General features: G+C 32.1%; 1 protein-coding gene across 1 annotated transcript; it reads right to left on the bottom strand.

Annotated features, from left to right (window-relative positions):
- Window positions 1-159: 159 nt before the first annotated feature.
- Window positions 160-19,508, bottom strand: LOC134233632 (SEC14-like protein 2). The gene is made up of 12 exons (XM_062715618.1): window positions 19,390-19,508; window positions 12,170-12,239; window positions 11,367-11,410; window positions 10,690-10,843; window positions 8,086-8,183; window positions 7,770-7,845; window positions 6,689-6,769; window positions 6,011-6,094; window positions 5,439-5,545; window positions 3,145-3,290; window positions 2,361-2,527; window positions 160-1,791 (listed from the first exon to the last, which is right to left on the bottom strand). Exons 1-12 carry the CDS (start codon window positions 19,441-19,443, stop codon window positions 1,655-1,657), a joined length of 1,218 nt encoding a protein of 405 aa, XP_062571602.1. The 5' UTR covers window positions 19,444-19,508; the 3' UTR covers window positions 160-1,654.
- Between the last annotated feature and the right edge of the window lie 7,096 nt (window positions 19,509-26,604).

Raw genomic sequence — 26,604 nt, 5'->3', positions numbered from 1 at the left:
TTTTTACCTAAGAAACAATGATCTGGTAATAATAGAGCTTTTTACATGTACAAAACAAAACTAATGCAACTTTTTTTTTCAAGAGCAAATGATTTTCAAACATAAAAAAAAAAAACAACTGAGCATTGTCATGTAAATATATCACTTGGGTTTTAAGATAAAATATACAACAGAACAATAAACTATTAATTAAAAAACAACAACAATAGAGGTAAATATAATCATAAAAAATATTACAAATACATGTACATATCATATTCTATATGAATTAATCAAAATGAATATCTTTTCCTGATAGTATGTAGCAGGTTAAAGACTTTCAATATTAACAATATTAAATGTGAACTATGAAAAGATATTTCCAAATTTGAAATTTCAATACCTTTCTACTCAGTTTACTTCAAATACCTATGTTCCTATTCCTTAATTTGAATTCAATTAAAAATACTGATACTTAACAAATTAATAAAAAAAAAATTGTATAAATTTTATTATAAAATATTCTTCTACTTCTTTATAATAGCTGAATTTAAGCAAGGACAGATGAAAGACCTAACCAATTTTTTGAAAAACCATATGAAAATCTTTAACCACTTTGTATCTTATATTTATTTTACAAATGGGACCATTGACAGCAAAATCATCAGAGGAACGATTGATTTAAACCCAATTCCTTCTGATAATTATAACTTATCAAATTTTTAGCCTATCTAACCAATACTTCGTTTTTGTTTATCATTTTCTGTTTTTTAATTTTTAGAGACTTCACTTTTATGGAATATAACAACTAAAAACAAAAGGCCCAAAAGCCTTGAATAGCTCTTCAGATAAATTTTACAACAAATATCACTTCTATTTGAGGCCTCTAAGTACCCTGTATATTTATATAAACCTTGAAATTCAAAAAGTAGGTCATCATGACTTACATTTTAGTTAAAACACTCTGAGAACCCAAGATGAATCTGACAAAGTGTGAAAATTCAAAGCCACATATTTATCTTAAATTTTTAGATATAGCCATGAGATTATTAATTAGATTCTAAAAGTTAGTCACTTTTGGTAATCATACTCTACAACTCCAAAATGACACAAAGTTTGATGATTTTAAGACATTGTCGTAGAAGAGCTAATGATATCAAATATCAAAGTATTGGTATGATAAACTAGGAATTCTTAAATAATTCACAAACGGAAGGCAGAGGATCATGTTACAACCATTCGTCAACTGACTGTGATTGAAAATAAAGAAACTAATCTCTGAATTAATAAATGGGACTATCAAAGCATTTTTAAGAAAAAACATATATCTTTACATCTTCGAATCAATGTTGGAATTCAATAAAAATGAAATTTAGAGCAGGGGTTAAAAATTAAACCTTAAAGAGTTAAGATAAACCTTTCATAATTTATATGGCATGTATCATCAATTTCCAATAAATTAAAAACATCAAACATATTTTAAATAATTAGATATTGATCTTTGGCACCATTTTATGACTTTTTCTGCTGAAGAAGATGAACCAAGATAAAATATATAAACTTAAACATATCTATATAATCTAATAACTACTCTGCTGTTTTCATACCACTCATAACCTAATGTATTAGCATATAACAACATTTTTTCATAGGAAAATTCTAACACCGGCTAACATTAATGTTTGACTTTGAAGCTGGCCTTAGAGGCGTTGGGATTGGTGAAGTCCTCAGTGTCTGGCTCTAGAATCTCTACAAGGTATTGAATTCTCTTACTCCTGGTCCAGCTAAAGGTATTATCAAATCGAAGAATATCTGAAAAACAATAGTGAGAAACACAAAACTAAAAAAGTGTTTGAAAACCATCAGGTAACACCTTGAAATCAAGCAGTGACTCTTAAGGACAGCTAGATGCTCTAATACAGTCACCATTTGTTGCAAAAGTTTTCTTCACATGTTTTCACATACACTCAATATGTTATAAAGTCATCTTGGATAGGATATTATAGTTATTGGTGATTTCCTGAACAATTTTTAATTAATTATACAATATATTCCCACCCCTTTGTGTAAGTTTGATAATATTCTGCCTAGTGGTACTTGAAATTTTTCAGCAACCTTACCTTTTTTAAATATTTCTTTAATTACATATCCCCTTGTTAAAGGACTACATACAACTATATATACTTACACATTCCTGCTTCACAGAATATTTTTATATTTTGTTCACAGTTCACTAGATACATGTACGTAATACATATTCCTACATTTATACAGGATACACATTCTTACTTTTTCACAGGATAATTTCTGTACATTGTGCTTACACATTTTTACATCAGTAACAGATATTTACACATTCTTTTTCTTCATAGGATACTCACACATTCCTACATCGGTACAGGTAACACTTCCGTCCTCTGGCACCAGGTGAGAGTTCACTCGTTTACTGGGGAGGACCTCCTCCATGTCAGTAGCTTTCTGTCTCTCCTCCTTTGTACGCCGGTAAACCCCAAATCCTATGTCAAATCCTTGGGTAGAAAACTGCCATCTACAAAAACCAGAGTTAAAAGTTTTTTTTCATATTTCCCTGGTAAGTGCATGTCCATACAATTTGCATACTTTCGTTTAAGAAAAGAAATATTTTTTTTTTATTTCTTGACCAAATTAAAAGATGTTTATGTGATGTATTTCAATTAAGTGCACTGCTATTTCTTCCTGTCATGCAAAATACATTCACACATTCAATGACTTCAATACAATAATCTGTTTCTTAAGATTAAATTCAATGCTGTCAACATGATTACAGTGCACGACACATCAATACAGGATTGTTATTTTCACACTGAATTAGAGTACATGTACCCTAATTATCATATTGATAAAAATTAGGTACAGTAGCTATAGTAGTTGGCACTTACATTTGTTTATCAGTCTCAGAATGTAAAAGGTATCATATATATGTCTTCATTTAAATTCAACTAATTTACTAGTAATTGGGCCTATTAGAAAAATACAGTAGATTGTACTTTTTTATGCCAATAAAAAAGGTAAGGATATACAACTTTAAAAAATATAACCATCAATAAAGTTTTGAACCTGCATGCTAATACATCATTACATGTATATATTTATTCTGCCATTTTTGCCTTGATTGTCCATACTAACCTTATTGCACTGTTTTTGACAGGAACTTCACATTCCACTTGGAAGGAGGAGCCTCGTCCCACAGTCACACACACTGCATTATCTATCTCTGCTGAAAGCATCTGCTGCCTCTGGTACGACTTTGGTACATCACCTCCTTGTCCAATCTGAGAAATAATTACAGTCAAATCTTGTCATCCCAAACTCCATAAGACCAAGAAGAAACTTCAAGATATCAAGGGCAAAATATATTTAATGAATGGTGAAGTGTTTGGGGCTTTCAAATCACTTTGACATATCCATGGTATTGAAATATCAGGGTTCAGAAGTTCATCATTCTGTAGTTTTAAGTTGAGCATGAAATTGAACTGTTTTTTTTTTTTTTTTAGCCCTTTAACATTCATACTGGTGAAATCTGACCTGTAAGCATTTTTTTCTATAACACTTTGATAATTAACACAAGTTAATAGTCTCATTCATAGTTGATGGATTTCAATACACATAAATCACGTCATGTAATTTTCATCCTGAAACTCTGTCAAATTTTATTTAAACTTACTTAAACAATTATCAAATAGCTATCATGATAAAATATTTAATACCTTAATTAACAATTAACTCTGAGAAATATTTGCAATGACGATGCTCTCGCAAACTTCGCTTAAGTTTCTCCCACTTGAATTAAAGTTGGAATACAGTATTATTTGTTTTGTTTTTTTTATAAATAACTACAGCTTACTCCACTTATATTGAACTCGCTTATTTTGAAATTCCGCTTATTTTGAAATGAAAACAAATCCCCATTTTTTGCTTCTTACATTCATTGCATTAAAATAACGGCTATATTGAAATCGGCTACATTGAAATTTCGCTTATATTGATGTCACTGATCGGTCCCCACAGGTGATAATGAGTTGTTTTCATAACGGTTATATTGAAGTACTCCCTGGCGGCTGTCGTTACGGTTAGCGACAGAAATTAAGCCTGACTGACCAGTTGATATAAAAGATGTGAATAATTAAATTTTCACCTTATGTGTTTTTATACTGAATGCTCTTGCGAAATAAAATTATTCACTGTTAAATTCTTCATTTCCACTTACATAATATTGAGATATTGAGGCTAAATGTAATATAGGAACCCTCATGGATCTAGAAGAAAAAACCTTAACTTTGAAATTAGATACATTATGGCTATTGATAAGTCTAAATTCCAAATAGCTGAGGGATTAACCTGAGTACACTTACGATGAAATACAAGCAGCGTTCGACAGTACTCAACCGTTGAATCCGGTGATTTTTCTTCAAAACGTAAATAAAAGCGATCGTGGAATTATAATGAGGTTGAAGATTGTCTTTTCTTTTGAACGCAACAGAAAGAAATAATTTCATTTAAACTTTCAAGGACTTATATTCTATGTAAAATCTGTTTACTGTTAAAGATAAACGATAACCGAATTAATTTGTTCGGGTTTGTTCTTCTTTATTTTATATCGGGATTGAACTTACAAAATGGCAGTGTCACGATTTCGCTTATATTGAATTACGGATATATTGAAATGATTTGCATGGTCCCCTGAAATTCAATATATCCGGAGTAGGCTGTATTCTTCAAATCCTACATTTGATTTCAATGGCAATAAAAGTTTGTTTTTCTTCAAAGTTTGCTTCATAATAATATTTATTACATACGTAGTAATAAATACAGGATTTTTGCATATGCGATATGCCTGACGTCACAAAAGCCGTATCAGCCCTGCAGGGCTGATATGGATTTGCAGGGCTGATACGGATCAATATCACACCTAGAAAATTAAACCTCAAAAAACAGTACTCGTGACCATACACATATTTTGGGGGTTACATACTCTCTTAATTTTAACTTTTTGAATGTAAAGATAATCTAACTGACAAATAATAGATTAATTTTTTCAAATTGCGGATCGGGCACATTTGAAATAGAAGTACATGTAGAAACAAACCCAAACCGAATGAGACAATAGACCGTGTACATGTAAAAAATCTGCATGTGAATGATTACTTATTTTCTTCTTTGCTTAATGTGTACTGTATTTTATTACTAAGTATGTAATAAACATAATGAAACATACCCTTTTCCACATCACATCCTGTACCTGCCCTCGACCAATATCAGCCCTTGGGCCTTCGGCCCTCTGGCTGATATCGGTGTCTCCCGCTGATACAGGATTTGATATGGAAAAGGGTATTATTATTCTCTATATAAATATTTAATATGAAAAATTCAAAAATATATGAGGAACAGTTTGTTTTTGTTACATCCATTTTCCTATATACCTGTGATTTACATGTAGGGTCCCCATCTGGATCTGTGTGTTTACCTCCATAACAAACTGGTAACTCTTCTGGAGAGATGTACCGATATAAAGTGTCACGATAATTAGCTGTAAATTAAAACATCAGTCCTTTCAGGATTTAAAGTAATATTCCTTTTAAAGTACGAATACCTTGGAATCAAAACTGTGAAAGTACATACATCTATGAATTGGGATTTGCAAATCAAATGGCTTTGTATGTTTGCTACTAAGTTGGTCCCTTTTAGAAAGTTTATGAACCCCATTTTTCTTCAAGAAAAGTTAATTTTAAACTTTTCAATTTATGCAGATACAAATTTTAATCTCAGCTTGTGTAAGGCATATGTCATTAAAAATATCACACCTTCTGAACATGTAGATAATAATTGATCTACTATACATGTATTTGTAATTTTGAGTTGGTGTTAAAAATGATGTAAGAGAAATTCAAGGTCACATAGAGAAATTATTTCATGTTTCTGTGGAAAGTGATATATGTCTTCATTTTTTTCACATAATTTTACTTTAAAAATTATGAAGTAACAAAATTCTTACTTCCTAAGATAATTGTCTTCTTAGCCGTTGCCTCGGATAGAAATGGTTTCACAATATTGTAGGCTATAGGAAAAAATCTTGGGGCTGAAAGGACACAAGATTTAAATTCATCAGTAATATTTAATACTGAATTGATGTATTTTAACAAATCTACAATACAAAATAATTTGGTATCACTTATGCATGTAATACACTAATAGATTTCTTATTGAAAAACATGTTCCAAACTTGAATCTGACAAGCTGACACCTACTCTCGTATCACATTTTTCTTGCATGTTAATGTTAAATCTTAAAATTGTCATTGCAATTCAGAATTCCATCAACAAAGGTGTAATCCTTCAGAACCACAAAATTTAAAAAATTGTAATTTTTTTTAAAATTTAAAAATTGTAAATTGTAATTATTGTAATTTAAAAAATTACAATAATCTCCAAACAAACTCTAGCATGTTTTCTACTTCAAAATATTAACCAGAATGACTTTCAATTTAAAATCAAAATATGCCTCTGTCTGTTTTGTTTTTTTAATTTACTTGAAATCCATATCCAAGTTCTTCTTTCAATATTCAATACTGGTATAAGGTTGTTCAACCAGTCCTGATGGACCAGTTATATATATACATGTATAAATAATTTCAAAATTTAATTCTTATCAATGCCATTCAATTGTTTCTTACCATTTATGACTATGGCATATTTCAAAGTTTCAGGGTAATGATCTTCAAACATTGTTAACATTTCACAATATGCATCGACACCTGAAACAAACAAAATGGATCAACATAATTATTACTAACAATGTATTCTTTATAAAATAATGATTCAAGGCCTTACACTTCAAGAAAATGAAATACAGTGTATTATTTAGAATGGACGCCCACATTCCAATACAATTGAAAAGTTCTTTATTGTAACTAATGTTTAATAATTAAAGTATTTCTGAAAAAATATTGAATTTTGAATCAATAAAATATAAAGTGTGTAAACTTATTTTGTGTACAAAATCCAGGCAGTCTAACATGTTTAATGTTGAAAATCAGATATTAGAAAACAACTGATTAGCAGGGCATTCCCTACAGACATTCATGAAAGGAAAACAAATCATGAAGTCTGTTTGATCTTTACTACTAAGGACTATTTTTTACATGCCATCCTGACATATTGATCAGGATTGCTTTCAAGCACTACAATAACAACAGGTAAATGAATGAACATCTCATACAGTAGATGCCTCTCTCCTTGACTCTTAAGGGAGGGGGGATGTTATCAATAATTCAGAACCTTCACTATGTCTGGATGTTTTTCACATAAGTTTCATCATTTCTGTTCCAATGATTCTTAAGAGAATAATTTTATAAAAGACTTTTATTTCTCCTGGTCCAGTGGGTCTTTATTTTTTAAGACAACTAAGTAGAAGCTTTCATATAAGTTTTATTATTTTCTCCTGTGCTTTTAAAAATAAATAAATGTGAGTGTGTTTCTTAATTTGAACAACGCTGACTTCCCTTTACCCAAGGATGCTTTGTACCAAATTGGGTAAAATTGGACAGTAGGTCTGGAAAATAAGTAAAAAGAGAAAAGTTTACAGCTACATGGACAGATATACTGTGAACCATGGGACACCTGTTTGATCAAAGAACCTCGTTTGAGCCTTTTGCTCAGGTGAGCTAGTGTTTAAGAGTCTATTTCTTGACACTATTACATACATGTATATGATTAAATTTAATAATTAAGAGTAAACAATATTTGTTGCATTACCTGGTTTGTACAGATGTTTCATTCCAAGCTTGGCAAGGTCATATAGGATAACTAGAGAATCTATTCTCTTCCCTCTCTGTAAATATTGCAAAGTTAAAGTTTTCTTTTTAAAAAATCCTTTTCACACTACATAAACTATGGCGAACAAAATGACTATTTTGTTCTTAACAAATACAAGTTTTAGAGTAAATCATTGATTAATGAATGACTGAAAAAAAAATTATACACCAATTTTACTGTGTGCAATAGTGACAATATGGTACATGTACTCCATAACCAATTGTTGTTTCAAGTGAAAAACAGTGTAGGAATTTACCTCTGCACTGAATTCTGGAAATGTCTTGTTGTGAAGCTTTTCAAGGAGCTGAACTTTGGCCCTGATAATGTCAGCTTTTTTGGCTGACTTTAACATTCCTATTTATATTGAGAAAATGAAATCAAAGAGATCATGAAGCAAGCTGAAAAAACTGAAATGTGATCCCTTTCATTGTTCAACTTAGAGATGTATACTTTGCTAAGATTTATAAATGTTGCATGAGTAGCTGATCAATGTCTGGAAGCAATATGAACATGATGAAAGATCTAACTTAAAGTTTACAATACAGATACTAGCTAGTACACAGAATGTAAAAGAATTATATCTAGGAAAATTTTGTAATTAGCGAGTGAAACAATGTCTTTCACTAATTCATAAATGATTATTGACATTGAATATTATGTATTGTACATGTTGGATGTTAATTTCATTATTGTATGTATCAAAATGTATCATTGTAAATATATTGGCTATGAGACGTATGTTTCTTGACTTTAATAAACTTAATATTCTGAAAAATATTGAACAAAATTACGAGATTGACTCTTCTTCATTAAGCTCTTATTATTTTTGTTCAAGGTTCATTCATCCTGAAAGCAGCTGTCTCATTAGTAAGAATTAAATTAATCTTTTAGGATGCAGCCAAAGAAACTTCCTCATTACTGTGTGCAATCAAGTGAACAAGTAATGTACTGTAGGTAGTACATGAGTTGATTGGCAGTTAATCAAGTAAGAAAAGCAGTATGAACATTGTTAGAATATATGTCTCGCAGAAAACCATAAACTTATAATCTGCATGTTTATATAGATATAGCCCAATAGACTAAACTGACGTGTATTTGAGATACTGAAAACTAAAAGAAAAAAATGTAAAAGTGTTTTCATATTGATACTGATTATTTTTTTAGTCAGGAAATAAAAAAAAAGAGGTAAAGAACCATAATGCTCACATACATCACCAAGGCCCTTCTCTTTTTAATCAAAAGATATATTTCCCTATATTCTCAAATGTAAAAAAAATAGTTGTCCATTATTGCCCGTCGCTACTCCAAAGGGTGATGATTTGTTTTAACTTGATCTTCTCTATCTTCCAAATAAATATTACTAATCAAGACTTTTCTGGTCTTGAGAAGCTTAAAAAAATGATTTTCTATCCCATTATGTATTCCTATCTAACATTATTTTGTGGCTTACTTCCAAAGGCCCATTTCCATGAAAATATTGCTTTGCGAATTGTGAATATTTTCCTATTTATTCCCGAGACCATGTACACTTTGTAAAACTCTGATTGCCCATTTAAAGCCCCATATTACAACCAAGGGTCCAAATGTGACTAAATTTGAATTAAACACTATTTTAAATCTTTGATTTGATCTTATTTTATTATGTACTGAAGCGTTAGCATCAATGGACTGGGCAGCAGGCAGCATATAGGCTATATAAGCCCTCTCCAGAGAGGATATCATGATTTATGAATTCTTTAAGTAAGCTGAATTTTTTTCTGACCTGATTTTTTTTTTTTTTTTTTGGAGTCAAAGATTTTTTAATGAACCCAGCCAATGTTCACATGCCCTCTTTATTTGAACAAATTGAATCCCCTTCAACAAAGGATATTTTGTGTCAAGCTAATTAATAGCTTGGTTGAAACTGACTATTGGTTGGGAGGAAGATGCAAATGTGAAAAGTTTAAAAAATGACGATTACAACAATGACAGACAATGGATATATTTTAATCAGAAAGCCTTCAGACTAAAAATTAAGATTTAGATCAATCAAGCTATTGCTAATTTACAGATAACTAACCTGATCAAATTTTCACTTACCGGTATGTTGCAAACACTAAAATGTCTCTTTATTTTAACTAACAATGATACTTCATTCAGTAGGAAACAGAACTAAAGTTAATGCAAGCATGCCATCCTCATACTGTCCCTCTCCCTGCCCTGGGAGTCATGGTATGAACAAATTTATATAAAGTATGTAAAAAAAACTTTCACATAAATGTTATGTTTTCTGGCCACGTGGTTCTTGAAAAGAAAAATTTTAAATAATGCTATTAAACTTTTAGGAATTCTTCACCTTCCCTTATGAATTGACAAGGCACTTTCTATGAACAAACTCCAATCCCCTCCACCTAAGGATGCTTTGAGAAACTGAAAGTTTGGTTGAAATTGGTCAAGTGGGTTTTGAGAAGTCTAAAATGTGAACAAGTTTACAGATTACACCCAACAGTAGAAAGAAGCCAAATGACAGATGGTAGCCAGACACCCTTAGATCAGAAAAGCTCAATTGAGCCTTTAATTGGCTCAGGTGAGCTAATAACTTATGACTACAGGTACTGCTTACAGTTGCAGCAAAAAACACACATATCTGTGACTCTGTGTTTGAATGTTATTGAATGATTCACATTAAATTTTTTTTGTTCTAATGTCAATTCTTTTTAATTTGTTTATCAACATTTTTAAATACTATACTCAAAATAATGTGTTGATAATGCATAAAGTTCCTGTAATCACCTAAAAATTTCTACATGTCAGCTAGTTTACATTTATATATGATTATTTCCCCCACAAATTTGGTCTGCATGCATACATATAAATATACCTTTTAAATCTATCTGTCCAAATGGGTCAATCCAGACTGGACATCCATCCACATCCTTTCCAAACAGACCCCCAGTAAAGTACTTCTGGATCACCTCTGGACATTCCCAGTCTTGAATGTTTTCTACATTTTCTTGAGCCCTCCAAGCAACATGCTGAAGAATCATGGAAAATAATTTGGTTTAGAAGCAAAGCCAATGGAATCTACAGATCTGTACTAACTTTACAAAATCTTTGAAGTATCATATTAGCAAAAATGTTGGATAATACTTTTATTACTGCTGAATGGAAAAGCAGTAATACAAAATGATATTTTAACAATAAAATATAAATTACTTTACAATTCATTCAACATAGTTCTTATTAGGCCATTCCAAGTTTTTTTCTATGTTTAGCGTCAGCGTGCGCCTTGGTTTTTGACACCCAATATCAGAAAAAACAAACAAAATCAGAAAACCAGATACTGATTATTCTGGTCAAAATCTTTGAATTCTATATTGTCCTGTTACAATCTGTCTACATTTTTTCATATTTGGTATATTTTGAGCATTTAGTACATGGATTTTGCTAAAGTATAGATCTAGAAAGGAGAAAAAAAATATTTTTTTGAAATCAAATCCTTTTAAGTAGTTAGGCTGCATGTAGAAATTCTTTAAGTAATAGATCTATAGCACTTACATTTCTCAACATGGTCTCTGATTTTTTCAAATCGAAATTTCTTGCTGAAAAAGAAATTTAATTTCTTCCATGTAATTGTAAACATGCAACTCAAAATGGTGACATACCCCAAAAAATTAACTGCATGTGCATAATCTATGTGCAAACATTTCACCTTTATTTGTATATGAGTGTTTAAACATTCAGTGTAATAAAAATAGCATGTAGTTCAATGTAACATTAAAACTTTTAACTCTTCAAACAAACTATTATCAACCTCAGCTTTGCCTCAGTTGATGATGGTTTTCTTTGGGTGAAATTTTTCAATGTTACATGTACCCTGTTCGAACACCAGTATAATAATTAAATAATGATTAGTTTAGAATTTTGCAAAATTGGAATAAACTCACTATTGATTACAGATTGAATTCATAGCATACAATCAATTATACAGTTGTTTGAATTATAATTAAAGGTTCATTTACTTTACATTAAATAAAATAAATCATATTAATACAAAAATCCAGATATCCTTATAAATCTATTCACCAAGTTCAAAACATATTGCTTAGTTGGAAAGTGTGTAAGCCATTTGCAAGAAAAATAAAGTTACATCCTTTGAAAATGTAAAAAATGAACCAGTTAAGTAAAAAAAAAATCTTTTTAAATCAGCAACTATTCATCTTAAAATATTCTAATGATTGTTTCCAACGTACTGCCTTCACCAACCATTTTTCTATAGTGGGAAACTATTGTAACAATTTAAAACAATTAATTACTAAAATACATTAAAATACCTGGTCCTCTTTTTATAATCAACTTACCTCTTAACCATCTTAAAAGATAATGATCATCATGTGGTGGTTTTAAAACATCCTGTACTCTTTCTTTAAACTGAAAAAGATATACATGTAAGCTTTTCTTAATCTCAAGGGGAGCTAGGTCATCATTACTGTTACATGCAAAAATTCAACTCATTACCACATTTCATCAAAATGTTGGGAGATCATTACAGCTACATTTTATCAATAAAACTTGGTGATAACAACTGATTACTGCTACATATCAGTATTTGAAACTGCCAGCAATGGTGTGAATATGAGTTTTACTCAGGTAGGAGGGTGAAGGTCAAGGATAGGAGGGTGAAGGTCAAGTCTATGGACAGATGTGAACAGGTGTGGCTTGCAGTAATTTTCGTTTTTCAGCAAGTATTAGGGTGCTGTTTGGATTGAAACAGTATATAGGTTTGTACACGTGCATTTCACACCTAGACGATTTATTTTTTGAAGGAATTGATAATATCTTGCTGTTTTGAGACATTTCATGTATGTGTTTAACCTGTTTAACTGTTCCGCCTGAGTGAATACCTGAGCGAGCACGTATATTGTGATTAAAAACTCACCAAGGTTGATACATAGAGGCGATTAAAGGGACATTAGGAAATCATTTTGAAAATGGGTGGGAAAGGAAAAGGCAAAGAAAAACAATCAAAAAAACGAAAAAAGAAAAATAGTGAAGATACGAGCATAACAACAGATAATGAACAATTAGATCAATCAGATTGTGACTCATTACCTTTGAGTGAAGTTATTGGGCAGGCCGAAAGAGTCCTATATGGAGACAGTGCTAAAATATCACCCCCAGGCCCAGCCACATCCACCCCTGCCGGAAATTTTGATCACGTTTTTAGGGAATCAAATGACAAAATAGCGAAGCAAATCAGAGATACTAATAGAAAACTAGACACTGTGATCAAAAAGTTGACTAAGCTTGATTCAATCGAACAAACGCTATTTTCTCTAGATTCAAGACTATCACAGGTTGAAACGAAGGTGGAAACTATTGAAAATAGGGCTAGTGTAGCAGACAAAAAATTGTTAAATGTAGAAGAAAAAACTACGGAAGTAGAAAGATGTGCTAGTTTCGTATCCAATAAAGTAGACGATTTTCAGAAGGTACTACGGGAAATGAAGAACAATATGTTACAGGCTGAAAAAATCCAAAAAGAACTATTTGATGAAGTAAGAAGAGACGTGAAACAATTACAAACTGAAAAAGAAGATATAGGACAGCTTAAAGACACAGTGGTGGACCTTCAGTGGCGTTCTATGAAATACAATTTAGTGTTCACTGGTTTAGCTGGAGAATCGAAAGATGAAGATACCGAGACTAAACTACGAGAATTCATCTATTATGAATTAGGGATTGACTGGAGGCTGGAATTTGGTAATGTTCACCGTTTCGGGAGGTTTCAACAGAATAAAAACAGACCAATTGTGGCAAAATTTCTATACGAAAGTGAACGAGTCAGTGTTTTGGAAAGGGCGTACAGATTAAAAGGATCGGGATATGGTATCTATGAACAATTCCCCAGCGCTATTGAGGAACGTAGGAAACAAATTTACCCAATCATGAAGCAACTACGAAACCAAGGACATAGAACAAAGCTTGTTAAAGATCGGCTATATGTAAATGGTAAACCATACAGAACCGACAATAATGTCAACTTTGGGCAAGCACAGCTAAAGGGAGGGCAGTCTACGCAACTACAACAAAGAAACGCAGTCGTACGACCTACTGACACAAACGTTCAGCCACTGGACAGACACTCGCGTTCAACGGATACAAATATGCGACCCATGGAAACACACTTACAAGGTACGGACAGACATAATCATCCTATGGAAACACGCGCGGCAGCTTCTGATAGGCACACGCGCCCGATGGACACACATTCAACAGCATTAGATAGTTATGCGCGACCGAAGGAAACAAATCCACCATATATGAATGTACAAGGGCGATCTTATGAAGCACGGATGGAGAGATATTCTCAGCCCCAAAGAGATATGCATCAGCATCTATATAATGGAGAGGTACATAACACGCAAAGCACAAGTCATTATGACGGCGGACAGCAGCCTTACAGCGGTAGTCATACTCAGTATTCGGATCAAGGTAGAGCGTACAGTTCTGTGGTATCGAGCGCGAATGCAGCTGGTGGGCATCCTGGTTACTAGGACAGGTCCGGGAGTAGAAACTCCAACTTATCTGTTATATCCTGGAATGTTAACAAAGGTTTAAAAACTAAGTTGGACGATCTTGAATTTGTTGATATTATAAAAGCGTATGATATAATCATTTTGTTAGAATGTTGGATAACAAATAATGATCATTTGGAATTACAATGTTATGATAGTTACACTTTTCCAAGAACAAGTGGAAAAGGAGGTGGTGTTGTAATTTTTGTTAAAAGCATTTTGGATATAAAAATATCGGTAGTTGATCAATTTTGTAACTCTGTGGTGTGGCTACAAGTTGAAAATAAGTTGAACGTGCATTGTAAACCAGTCTTTATTGCTGCATGTTACATACCGCCAGAAAACAGTGTATTCTATAAAAAAGAAAATGTTGATTTTTTTCAATATCTTGAAGAATCTTATTCTGATTTTTATAATAAAGGTTGCGTATATGTCACAGGCGATTTTAATGCTAGATGTGGAAATCTAGAAGATTTTATTCTTAACGATGTACTGGAAGAATCGTTAGCGAATAACATACAGTTTTTGGTAAACTACGACACTACGCATGCAAACGAAACTGGTAGATTTAGTATGGATAAAGGAATTAATAATTTTGGTAAAAAATTGATAAATTTGTGTCAAACTACAGGATTACGCATTGCTAATGGTAGGAAGGAAAATGATTGTAATGGCAATATTACTTTTTTTAATGCAAACGGTACAAGCACTATAGATTATTTATTGACGGACATGAATATATTAGATACTGTTTTTAATTTCCAAACGGGGAAATTTAATATTTTTTCTGACCATGCACCTCTTACTTTTGTCATAAAAACTAATTTCTTAAATACAAGTGTCGAGTATATTGAAAATACCAAAATAGGCAATGAATATGAATCTAGGATTTTATGTAAATCAGTCAAATGGAAAGAAGGTTCTGATCTTGATGCTATTAGTACAATAAGAGAAATTCAGGATGTTTTTCTTTCATATGTCGATAAATCATTCAATACACAAGAGGAGATAGATATTTCTGTGGAGAATTTCAGTAAGACATTGTGTGATATCATGACACCTTTTTGTAAAGTCACTGGAGGTCTTGTACAAACAGATCGGAAAATAAGTAATGATAAACCCTGGTTTAATGACATCTGTAAGTCTAAATATAAAGACTATAAAGAAAGTCTACACATATTTAATACTAATAAATGTTCTGTGAACAGAAACTCACTTTGTGATAAGAGACGTGATTTTAAAAAAACTGCAAAGAAATATAAGCACATCTATGAAAGATACCAGGGAAATAACATGGAATATCTAAGAAAGCATAACCCAAGACAATTTTTTAAGTTATTTAAGAATAAGAAAAAACTACATAATGATATAACAGCAGATCAATTTTTTGAACATTTTAAGAGTGTTTTTGAGAACAAGAACGAATCTAACGTTGCTGACGACAGTGTTGAACACCACTCAGCTTCGTGTTATGAGGAACTAGATACGTGTATATCGGAATTAGAAGTCGAGAAAGCAATTTTGAAACTCAAATGTAACAAGAGTAACGCAGATGATGGTGTAATTAATGAATTTTTTATTAAATGTAAAGAAGTTATGATTCCTATTCTATGTAAATTATTTAACAATATTTTTGATTCTGGTATGTATCCAAATAGCTGGTCAAAGGGATGTATTGTACCAATTTTCAAAAAGGGCGAATTACATGACCCAAATAATTACAGAGGCATAACTTTGGTTAGTTGTCTAGCGAAACTATTTACGTGTATTTTGAATAATAGATTGTTAGAATGGGACCAAAAATATAATATTATTACAGACGCTCAGTTTGGTTTTAAGCCAGGTGCAAGTACAATTGACGCTATTTTTATTTTACAAAGTTTAATTAACAAGACATTGAGAAACAAAAAGAGATTATATTGTTGCTTTGTAGATTATTCAAAAGCTTTTGATTTAATTGACAGATCTAAGTTATGGTACAAGATACAAACAGAGGGTATACAAGGAAAAATGTTATGTATTATTAAGTCGTTATATAAGAATGTTAGAGCCTGTATAAAACACCAAGGTACATTGACTGATACATTTCGTATATCTGCGGGTGTTCTGCAGGGAGAAATATTATCGCCTGTACTATTTTCCATGTATCTAAATGATTTTGAACGACATTTTATTGAAAATAACTGTGCTTCAGTTGAACTTCAAATGATTAATTTGTTTCTAATAATGTACGCAGATGATACAGTTTTAATAGCGGAATCAGTTGAAAGTTTACAAGAAATGTTAAACACTCTGTATAGCTATACAAAAGAATGGAATTTAACTGTAAATGTACAAAAAACGAAAATTGTAGTTTTTAGAAATGGAAAGTATGTAAGAGATGAAGAAAAATGGACATATAATGGTAAAAATGTGGAAGTTGTAAATCAATTTAATTATTTAGGATTATTATTTAACTATAATGGGAAATTCTTATCTACACAGAAGCACTGTGCAACACAAGGTAACAAGGCATTGTTTAGTATTTATAGTAAGATGAAAGATTTAAATTTCAATGTTGAGACTCAAATTAATGTTTTTGATACTTATGTTAAAAGTGTGTTATGCTATGGAGCTGAAATTTGGGGTTTTCACAAAGGTCCAGATGTTGAAAGAGTACATATTAATTTTTGTAAAAGAATACTTGGTGTAAGAAAAAATACCTGTAATAGTGCTGTTTATTATGAGTTAGGTAGAATACCACTAGATATATACAGAAAGCGCAGAATATTAAAATATTGGTTAAAATTAAGAAAAAGTAATAATTGTATTTTGAGTGCATGTTATCAAGATATGGTAGAGAATAAAGATCCCTGGGTTATGAGTATAAAAAATGAAATGTACACTCTAGGTTTAGCTGACTTGTTTCATAGTAATCAAAAAGATAGCATTTTATTAGACATAACATACAATAGAATGTGTGACGTTTTTAAACAGAAGGCTATATCTGATATATGTAAGTCACCAAAATGTATGTTATATAAGCATTTAGTTGATTATTTTTGTTTACAAGGTTATTTAAAGAAACCCATCCATGTAAAATATAGAAAAGCAATTTCATGTCTCAGACTTTCAGCACATAATTTAAAGATTGAAACTGGAAGATACGAGAACTTAATAAGGAGTGATAGGAAATGTGTTCTGTGTAATTTAAATGATATTGAAGACGAATTTCATTTTTTATTCATTTGTCCAGTTTTTCACGATTTAAGAAACAAGTTCATCAAACATTACTACTCCCGAAGACCAAGTGTCTTCAAGTTAATACAATTATTCTGTAGTACAAATACCAAAGATGTAAATCAGTTAGGGAAATATATATATTATGCTAATAAATTACGAATGGAATGTTTAAATCAATTAGCTATATAATAAAATGTATGTACATGTATTACTTGTTGGTAAGTTTATAACATGTTATTGTACTATGTATGTAATTGATAAATACAATGTTGTACTTATGATGCTTATGGGATGTACGTCCCACGGAATAAAGAACTGAACTGAGGGAGAAATAGCAACACGTCAGAATTAAAGAACTGAATGGCAATAAGCCATATAGGCATATACAAACAAAAACCAGTTGCTAACAAAAAGGGCAATGCAGCAGTAATGTATACTTTAAAATGTAATGAAAATGTAACTTTTCTTGTATCAGAAATGAGTACGTAGCTGTACTGATAGTGATTGTGTGACACTGTGTCACTGCCAGCTCTTAAAGCAACGCCTTGATCAAGAAAAATCTGCCCTTGGAACATATGTTCATGAAATGATTCCTGCAGTTACCTGTGGTCCCATAATCCTCGCTGCAAAGAATATATCGTGGTAACAAGAAAAATATAAACTCACCTTCATTTAATGGATATATATAACAGACAAAATATTTAAAATAGATTATAATGTTCTAAATCTTGATTAAAATTACCACTGTTCAGACTTAATTCAGTCTGCACTGCAACAAACATACGTCATGTACACAAGAGTATAGATGCCACTTAGCAAATGTTGTGTGTCTAAGTTGGCAGTCTAGTCAAACCCTCAAACGGGGGTATACCCTCAAACGAGGGTTTTCCTTCCCTTAATGCAACACGCTAAAGCGAAAGTGGAATTACACAACGATAACTCTTCTTATTTAAAAAATAAATATTTTTTAAAAAATCACAAACATACAAAATGAATTGTCTACACCTTTGTTTTCAATTAAAAAATAAAAATAATTTTTTTTTCGTTTTTATTTACCTCATTTCTGAAGCACAAAAGTTTGTTTACAGGACAGAGGAAATTCGGACGGGCACAGAATACGCTAACTTTGGGAGAGAAAAAGTCTCGATTTTTGCAATAAACATATACTTTTTCGCAATACAATCTCTTTATAAACATCTTTAATCTATCAAATTTGAGTACATACAGAGCTACGAAATAATCCATCACTTTGCACGAGCATATTTTGTGGACCACACGTTTTTCCTTGAAAACGGTACCTTTTTAAGTGTCTGCGCATGCGCGTACCCCCGTTTGAGGGTACGGTTTTCCTACTTCTGTTCACCCCCGTTTGAGGGTTCCACTAGACTGGTTGGATCTAAAATAAAACTAGAATGATTATCTGTGCTAGCACTAAATGCTGTACGTACTGTGAACTATCAATTTAAATTTTTGAAGATAGCACCAATCCTTAATCAAATTTAATAAATGAAGCAACATCATGAACATGTACATGAAAAACTTGAGTTAGAAAACTGTCCTCTTGACTGTCTTTAAACATTAGAATTTAAGGAATTTGATAAAAACATTATAGAATTTGTATTTTTTACTGTTTATTTTAACTCGATCGTGTTATAAAAAGTATATACAGTGGCTAAGTGAGGAAGCACTGCATTCTAAATTTGATTGATCAATAGCTGAATAAAGGACTGAATAGGGGCTGCATTGCCATTGGTACCCAATATTATTAATCCTCCATTTACCTTTTTCAAACAATCTTCCTGCTCTTTACTGAGATCGCCAACTCGTCCACTCATGATTGTTCCAAAAATTAATTCATTTCAATTTTATCATGATGGATTGTCTGTTCTTCGATAGTCATCGTTATATGGTTCTTCTTAGACTTCTGTCACAGACACAATCGTCTGGGGGCGACTTCATAAATAATATTATGACTTTTGATCCCGATCTTTATTCACTACAACTCGTTTGGTTTTTTTTTTATTTCGTTCATTTTATTTATTTCATTTCATTTCAATTTATTTATTTATTTACTTATTTTATTTATTTATTTATTTATTTAATATTTATTCATTCATTCATTCAATCATTCAAAATCAGGATCCTTAAGACATAAATCATATATACGATTATCAAGCATATGGTTTAATTTGAATGTTTTTTTTTTAATACTTAAGGGGCTTGTGGAACAATGTCTACTTTATATCAATTAGTTAACTGATAGAGTGCTTGTCAAGATTGTGGCATACGATGGTAAGCACAAAATATCGGACAAGTGGGAAGATGTGCCTTACGAAATCTTATCCCAACCGAACAAGAACATTCCTGTTTTCAAGGTGAGACGAGAGGATGGCGAAGGACGATGTAGAGTTCTGCACCGTAACCTATTATTGCCAACAGGATCCAAGTTTGCATCCTCTTCACCTCCAGTACCCAAACCTAGACAAAGTAGGAAGGCAGAGAGAAGAGATGAATCCGAAGATAGTAATTACAAAAGATTCTTTTTGTATATCAGATTCTGAGAGTGAATTTTCATTTATAGGTAACCCTATAGTGTCCAAGAATTCACCACCAGAGACCTCCAGTCAAGAGGGTGACGACCTTTCTTCGGCCGGAGAAGCTTCAGCACCTGATTCAGAAGAGGACGCTCTTCAGCAGCAGGAGCCTGCCAATCAGCCTGAAGGTGATGATGATCAAGTTGAAGAAGTTCAGATTGTAGAAGAAGACGAAGTTGTTGAGCAAGATGATGAGCCTTCCATGGATGAAGATGACCCCTTGCAAGACACCCCAGTTCCTGCTCCACGGAAGTCGACAAGACAAAGAAAGGTCCCAGATTGGACGAAAGATTACGTGATGATGACGCAAGGTAAAGCAGAACCAGATTGGTTACGTAGAGCCAACTTTGTGAAAGAGATGATGAAAGATGGTCTTTTTCAGAATGTAGACTCTAATTTGTGCCAGACAGCTCTTTTAAATATTGTGTCATCATCTCAGTAATACCCAGGTATGTATTTTAGTATCATTGTAGATATCCGTACTTTTTATGCCGTAAACCTCACCGTTGAATGACGCGGACGTCATTCTGCAACCAGGGGGAGGTTGTAATAGTGTGTATTATATGCGTACATAATAAATAAGTGTTTTAAATTTAATGTAAATAAATTAAACTACCATAATATACAAAAGTATAAAAAGCTTGATCCGCTCCTTTATATCCTTAGCCCTTTACCTGTACACCTGTATATAGATAATTAGTTACCGTTGGGCAGTTCAAAGGTTTTGGAGTGTTATTGATTCTTATTGGTAGTTTGGTTGTGAAGTTGGATTTCATTGGTTTTATTCTTATGGTCATTGGTTTTACCGCCAAAATATTCATTCTTTGTCTTATTGAGAAATGACCAAGACTGTATTTTATGCCTGGCCAATTTCCATTTTCTGGTAAGTACTAACTTTCCTTATTACTAATTGACATTACCTTTACTATAGAAAATGTTTACTGAAAGGATTTTTATGGTTGGCCCCCCACATTTCAGCACAGTGTAGTGTTACAAAGAAAATTTACCCCAAAAAGTTTGAATTGAAAGATAGTTGGTCTTGAAAAAAAAGTTGGCCACTCCCCCCCCCCCCATGTATGGCCATGAGAGAAAGATGTTATTTTTATGATTGAATTATTGATTGTAAAGATCAGTAATGTATTATATTATAAGTGTAAATTGTTATATTCAAGTTACACCATATATTTTTATGACTCAGATATTTGGTTACTTTGTTCAAAGTGAACAGATGATTTTATTTTAAAGGAATATATATTTTAATGTATACTGTATTAAATTACAGAGTCCATATACATATTAATTAAAGCTGTAACCACCATATCATTGTGGAAGCCTTTTCCCACAGAATGGTGAGGAATTATTTGTTTTAATTAGTATTATTTTTTATGCCTTTATATGGGAGAAGATATGTAATGTCTATATATTCACTATAAGAGTTATCTCCCTTAATTGAGAGTAAATGTACATTATACCTATCATCTATATATATATATCATTATGGATATGTTAACTATGAGAGCTACATGTATAGATGATTAATAGGATTGAATTGATGTGATATTATATTGTTGTTTTATTATATTTCAGGGCTATTAACATTTGTATTGCTCACTGTGTCAAATAAATCAGACCTGAACCCTGACAGAGGAGTGTTTGTTTTATTCATCACCAACCCCCTGTTACATGTGTTTTTAATTAGTTTAATTTCCCCCTTGCGTAAAAAGGGAAAAGTACGAACCATTCAGCTGTTCAGTAATGTGTAATTCATAATCAATGACAATAAAATCCAAATATTATTGAATTTTCCTGGTAGCGACAGCTAGCAAATACTCCGAAAAGGACATGGAAATACTGAACATCAGGAACAACTAGGGTTATAGGCAATATTCGGCAAAGGCGAAGAAGGAAACTTATTTTATAACAGCTGTATACTAGTACATAAAAGCAGAAAAAGCAATGAGAAAATGACAGTAAAACAAGGTCAACAGAGAATAAACTAGACAACCCCCCATCTTGGTTTGAAAGGGTCCTTACTCGTTGTGTACTTAAGATAGGAGTTAGATGAAATTTGAAGATAATGATTGAACAGTAATCAAAATCTATAGTCCTTTTAGTCCTCTACCAGAACAATACACAACTGAAACGAGCAAACACAGGCGCCATGGAGGAGTAATCATATAAATGTAACCCCTAGATTTCTATGTCAGAGAGTTGGATTTCCCACATATAGCCAGCTTTCTCCCCGGCATCTATACTACAAGCACTTATTTCGAAATTAAAATTTTAACCCATAGCATAATTTTAAAAATAATACAAGGTATCAAACTTCGAATTACACTCAGTACCTCCCTCCTCAGAAACGCACTCGTAAATTACACTTTCAGAGGAAATGAAGAGGCAAACTGTTTATAACCATTGTCTTTTAAGATTATTTATCTACACAACCATATATGAATAAGGAATAAGAAATGGTATGATAATGATCTCACTTCGGTGCATTCTGAACTCGTAAGGAAAAGTAATTTGTATAAAAGTATCCAAATGATTCCACAATAAGAGGGTCCTTTTTCAAATTCCCTAAGTTACAAAGTCGACGCTGTAAATAAAGTATAAAAATTTTAGAACATCCATCATTAACAAACTAAACCCTCTTTATGATAATGATCCAAAAGCATACTGGAAACTTTTGAAAGATCTGAAAGAAGAGCAGCAATCAAATGATCAGTCTGAAAAAAAAAATCCAGTGAACAGTGGGTAAATCATTTATCCAAAGTTTTCAGCATTGATAAGAAATTCTGTGACCAAAATCAATACTTTGAAAACTTATTTGTTTTTTTTTTCAGAAAAAAACACAAACATTTTCTGAGTTAGACAACACAATTAAATTAAAGGAAATTACTGATACAGTAAAAAGGCTCAAGAACAATAAATCAGTTGGACTACCAGATAGCATTAAGAATGAAATGATAAAAACTAGGATACAACATATTGTACCAGACTTACTACAGTTATTTAATCTAATCTTGTTCTCTGAGAAATATCCAAAAGAATGGAAAACTGGTTTTATTAATATTATTTATTCATAAAAACGATGATCCATTTGACCCATCAAATTACAGGGGAATAACAATAACCTCTTGCCTATCTAAGATATTTATAGAGGATATCTATATTGTGTGATTTGATATTGGCTTTATCCAACGAGTTGAAATGGTGTATATATTCGCGAGGCTTGCCGAGCGAATATACACCATTTCAACGGAATGGAACATTTTGTGTCTGTAAGACTTCATAATAAACTTACTGAATCATTTACACCAAAAGTGGAAGTCAGACAAGGGGATAATCTAAGTCCAAATCTATTTAGTTCAGTTCCAGCTACAATTTCAACTTTAGTCGCCCAGTGTACGATCTGCTACCAACATCAGCCAATCTCATCAGATGAGATCTCATAATAACGCCAGAGTTCTCCCTTTGAGGAAAAAGAGGAACCCTACAGCACATTCTATTCTCATGCCAGGCGGCAATATCACAGTCAGGGGAGATACACATGGCGTCATAATCAGGTTCAAAAAGAGATGGCAGATACTACAGAGAAAGATTGGAAGAAAAAAAGCAAATAGACACCAAAAAACATACACAGATTTGCGTAAAGTAAAAGGTGAAACAGCGACGAAGACCTCCGGAATACTTAACCAATTAGACGATCACTGGCTATAGATCTAGGTCAGAAACTGACATTCCCAGAGATAATTCCAACTAATCTCAGGCCTGATATGGTACTGTGGTCATGAAGTATAAAGAAGATCATTATCATAGAGCTGACAGTTCCCTGGGAAGAAAGATGCGGTTAAGCCCATGAAAAGAAGAATGCAAAATACTATTATAAACCATTGCTGGCAGAATGCAGGGAGAATGGATGGCAAACCTGGAACTACCCAGTACAGGTTGGATGTAGAGGCTTCGCCCCCGGCACAGTCATTTTTTGTGATGTTCTCTACACTAGGGGTGACAGGGAGAAGCAGGAGAATAGCAGTCCAAAAGATGGCCCAAACAGCAGAAAGATCACCATGATGGGTGGATAAAGAGAGATACTAGTACATGTAGCTGGACACTGACCAACAACGCGCAGTGACTGATCATCACTGTGGACCCCCAATCCTGAGAGTGTACTGAGCTAAGGCCCTAAAGGGTCGAAACACACAATGATAGATGGCCTCGGCTGAGGACTTGATGGTGTAGCAGCAGTATCATTACAGCTGTATGTAAGTAAATCAATTTTGCAAATTTCATTTTAAAAAATTTAATGCCCAATTTTAAGTGTCATGGCAAGAGCAGCTATTTTGGATACAGAAGATTCCTAAATATATGCGAGAAATTTAATACTGCATACTCTGGCGAAAAATAAACATGCTTGATTTTATGTTTTTGGAGTTGAAATCCGTGTAAAATTTTTTATCATCCGTTACTTGTGAATTTTGAAAAAAACCATTTCGCAGTAATAAATACAAATAAGGAATTTACAGTGATTACTTGGAGAGACACTCACACATCAATTAATGTTATATGCAATACAACTGGAGGGAAAAAATTTCAACCTGGTACTAAGACCGAAATAAGAGGGAAAAATTATCAATGACATCTGGGCATGTTCTATGAAAATTGATTTGGTTTGAAAGCGATGGATTAAACGCTACATAATTGTTAAATTTTCTTTTGTACTAGGGGTGGGACGATATACCGATACACCGAAACATACCGATATTTTCCTCCAAGATACGGTTTACGATACAAGCATTCAAATATCGGAACGAAACGATACACGAATGACCTATCCAAAAATTGAAAATGAAAGTACCTGTCCTTGGGAAATGGCGGCTTGTACGAAGCGAAGATATTATCTTGATATTGAAAACACACTTTAGAACTAATAAGGGGTAAAACGTTTTCACTTTTAAGCAGGCTCGGAAGTTTGGACAAGTAAATTTCAGTATGAGATGCGTGCTATACACAGAAAATATCGTTTCCAGAACATTTGATATTAATTGTTAGTCCATCTCATACTTTTTTTGTAATCTCATCTTGGCTACAGACTTTCAGCAATGAATTAATTATAATGTAAATGTGATCGATGTTTTTTACATGAGTTTTAGTCAGTGTTCTCTGATGAACTATACAAATATTTGTAAACAACTTCTGAATAGTAATTTGGCATTAATAGTACGTACATGTATTTTTTTTTTAAGTTTTAGTCAATGAAATTGATAAACTTCAAGTATTAATTTCAAAGCAAACATGATTTGATATAGAATAATTTGTTGATTTAATGTCAAAACAAAAAAAAGAAATAAAATACTAATTCTTTTGAATAGTTTTATAATTTATCATAATATCGAGATACGTATCGTATCGTGCCAATGTATCGAGATATGTATCGTATCGCAAGATGCGTGTATCGTCCCACCCCTATTTTGTACACGTAATTTCCTTGACAAAGTTTTGGTCCTCGACCATGAGTTAATAGAATCTCAAAGGCTAAGAGACATTAACCTATCATCTTTGAAAAAAACCCACGGAATCAGCTGTGGCACTTACATGGTTGTTTGACGGAAATTCACAGCGAATTTGTGATGGTAGTACAAGGAAAAGATACTTTGTGTTGAAGGATACGTTTATTGCATGCTCTTCCCCTGAGTAACGGAAAAGTTTAGAAACAATATCAACAGATAATAATTTTATTGCACCATTGTAATGCATTAAATTTTATAAGATTAAAGATTATGCCACTTTAACAATTGAATATATAAACCATAGTTTCCTTTATGTTTATATGACAAGATAATAGAAATTGTATTAAAAAAAAAAAAAAAAAAAAAAAAAAATCCGGTAAACCATATCATCCATCATTCTTTAGTACATGTATAAAGCTAAGTTAAGAAATTAATTAAAACAAATGAAAGAGAAAACCAAAAAAACCAGAAGACTGGCCCTATGTAAACTACCAAATCTGATATTTTTTACAATTTCAAATCTGTAAATTAAAAGTATAGAAGCAATATCTTATAAATAATAATCCCGCATCTTTACAAAATACGTTTGGTCTGACTGTTATACTTTGAGGAGTACTTGTTTGTATTATAATTATTGCCTTCATGATCAAATCTTATTATCCGATAATCAACTCTAAAACAAATGAAATGAGATCCAATTTTTTTCATCATTAATAGTAACACTATTTTTAGAGAATAAAACTTCGTACAATTTACTACTTCGTCGAAATTAATTTTAAATTAAACAAAAATCTCGTTTAATTACATACATGTAAACCACACTTCACTAAACTAAAAAAAATTGTGCGGTTTCCTTTTCGTGTAATTATATTTTACGTAAAATGTTGAACAA

This window comes from Saccostrea cucullata, unplaced genomic scaffold (genome assembly GCF_032062105.1).
Source record: "Saccostrea cucullata isolate Sc308-1 unplaced genomic scaffold, CSIRO_AGI_Scuc_v1 ctg174, whole genome shotgun sequence".
Taxonomy (NCBI): Eukaryota; Metazoa; Mollusca; class Bivalvia; order Ostreida; family Ostreidae; genus Saccostrea; species Saccostrea cuccullata.
This window is presented reverse-complemented; position numbering and strand designations above follow the sequence as displayed.

Excerpts from the sequence above, each read along its gene's own strand:
- LOC134233632 (XM_062715618.1), bottom strand. The coding sequence starts at position 19,443 with ATGAGTGGACGAGTTGGCGATCTCAGTAAAGAGCAGGAAGATTGTTTG. Across the intron at positions 10,844-11,366 it reads CAGAGACCATGTTGAGAAAT|CATGTTGCTTGGAGGGCTCA; the intron begins GTAAGTGCTATA and ends ATGATTCTTCAG. Across the intron at positions 6,770-7,769 it reads GAAACATCTGTACAAACCAG|GTGTCGATGCATATTGTGAA; the intron begins GTAATGCAACAA and ends TGTTTGTTTCAG.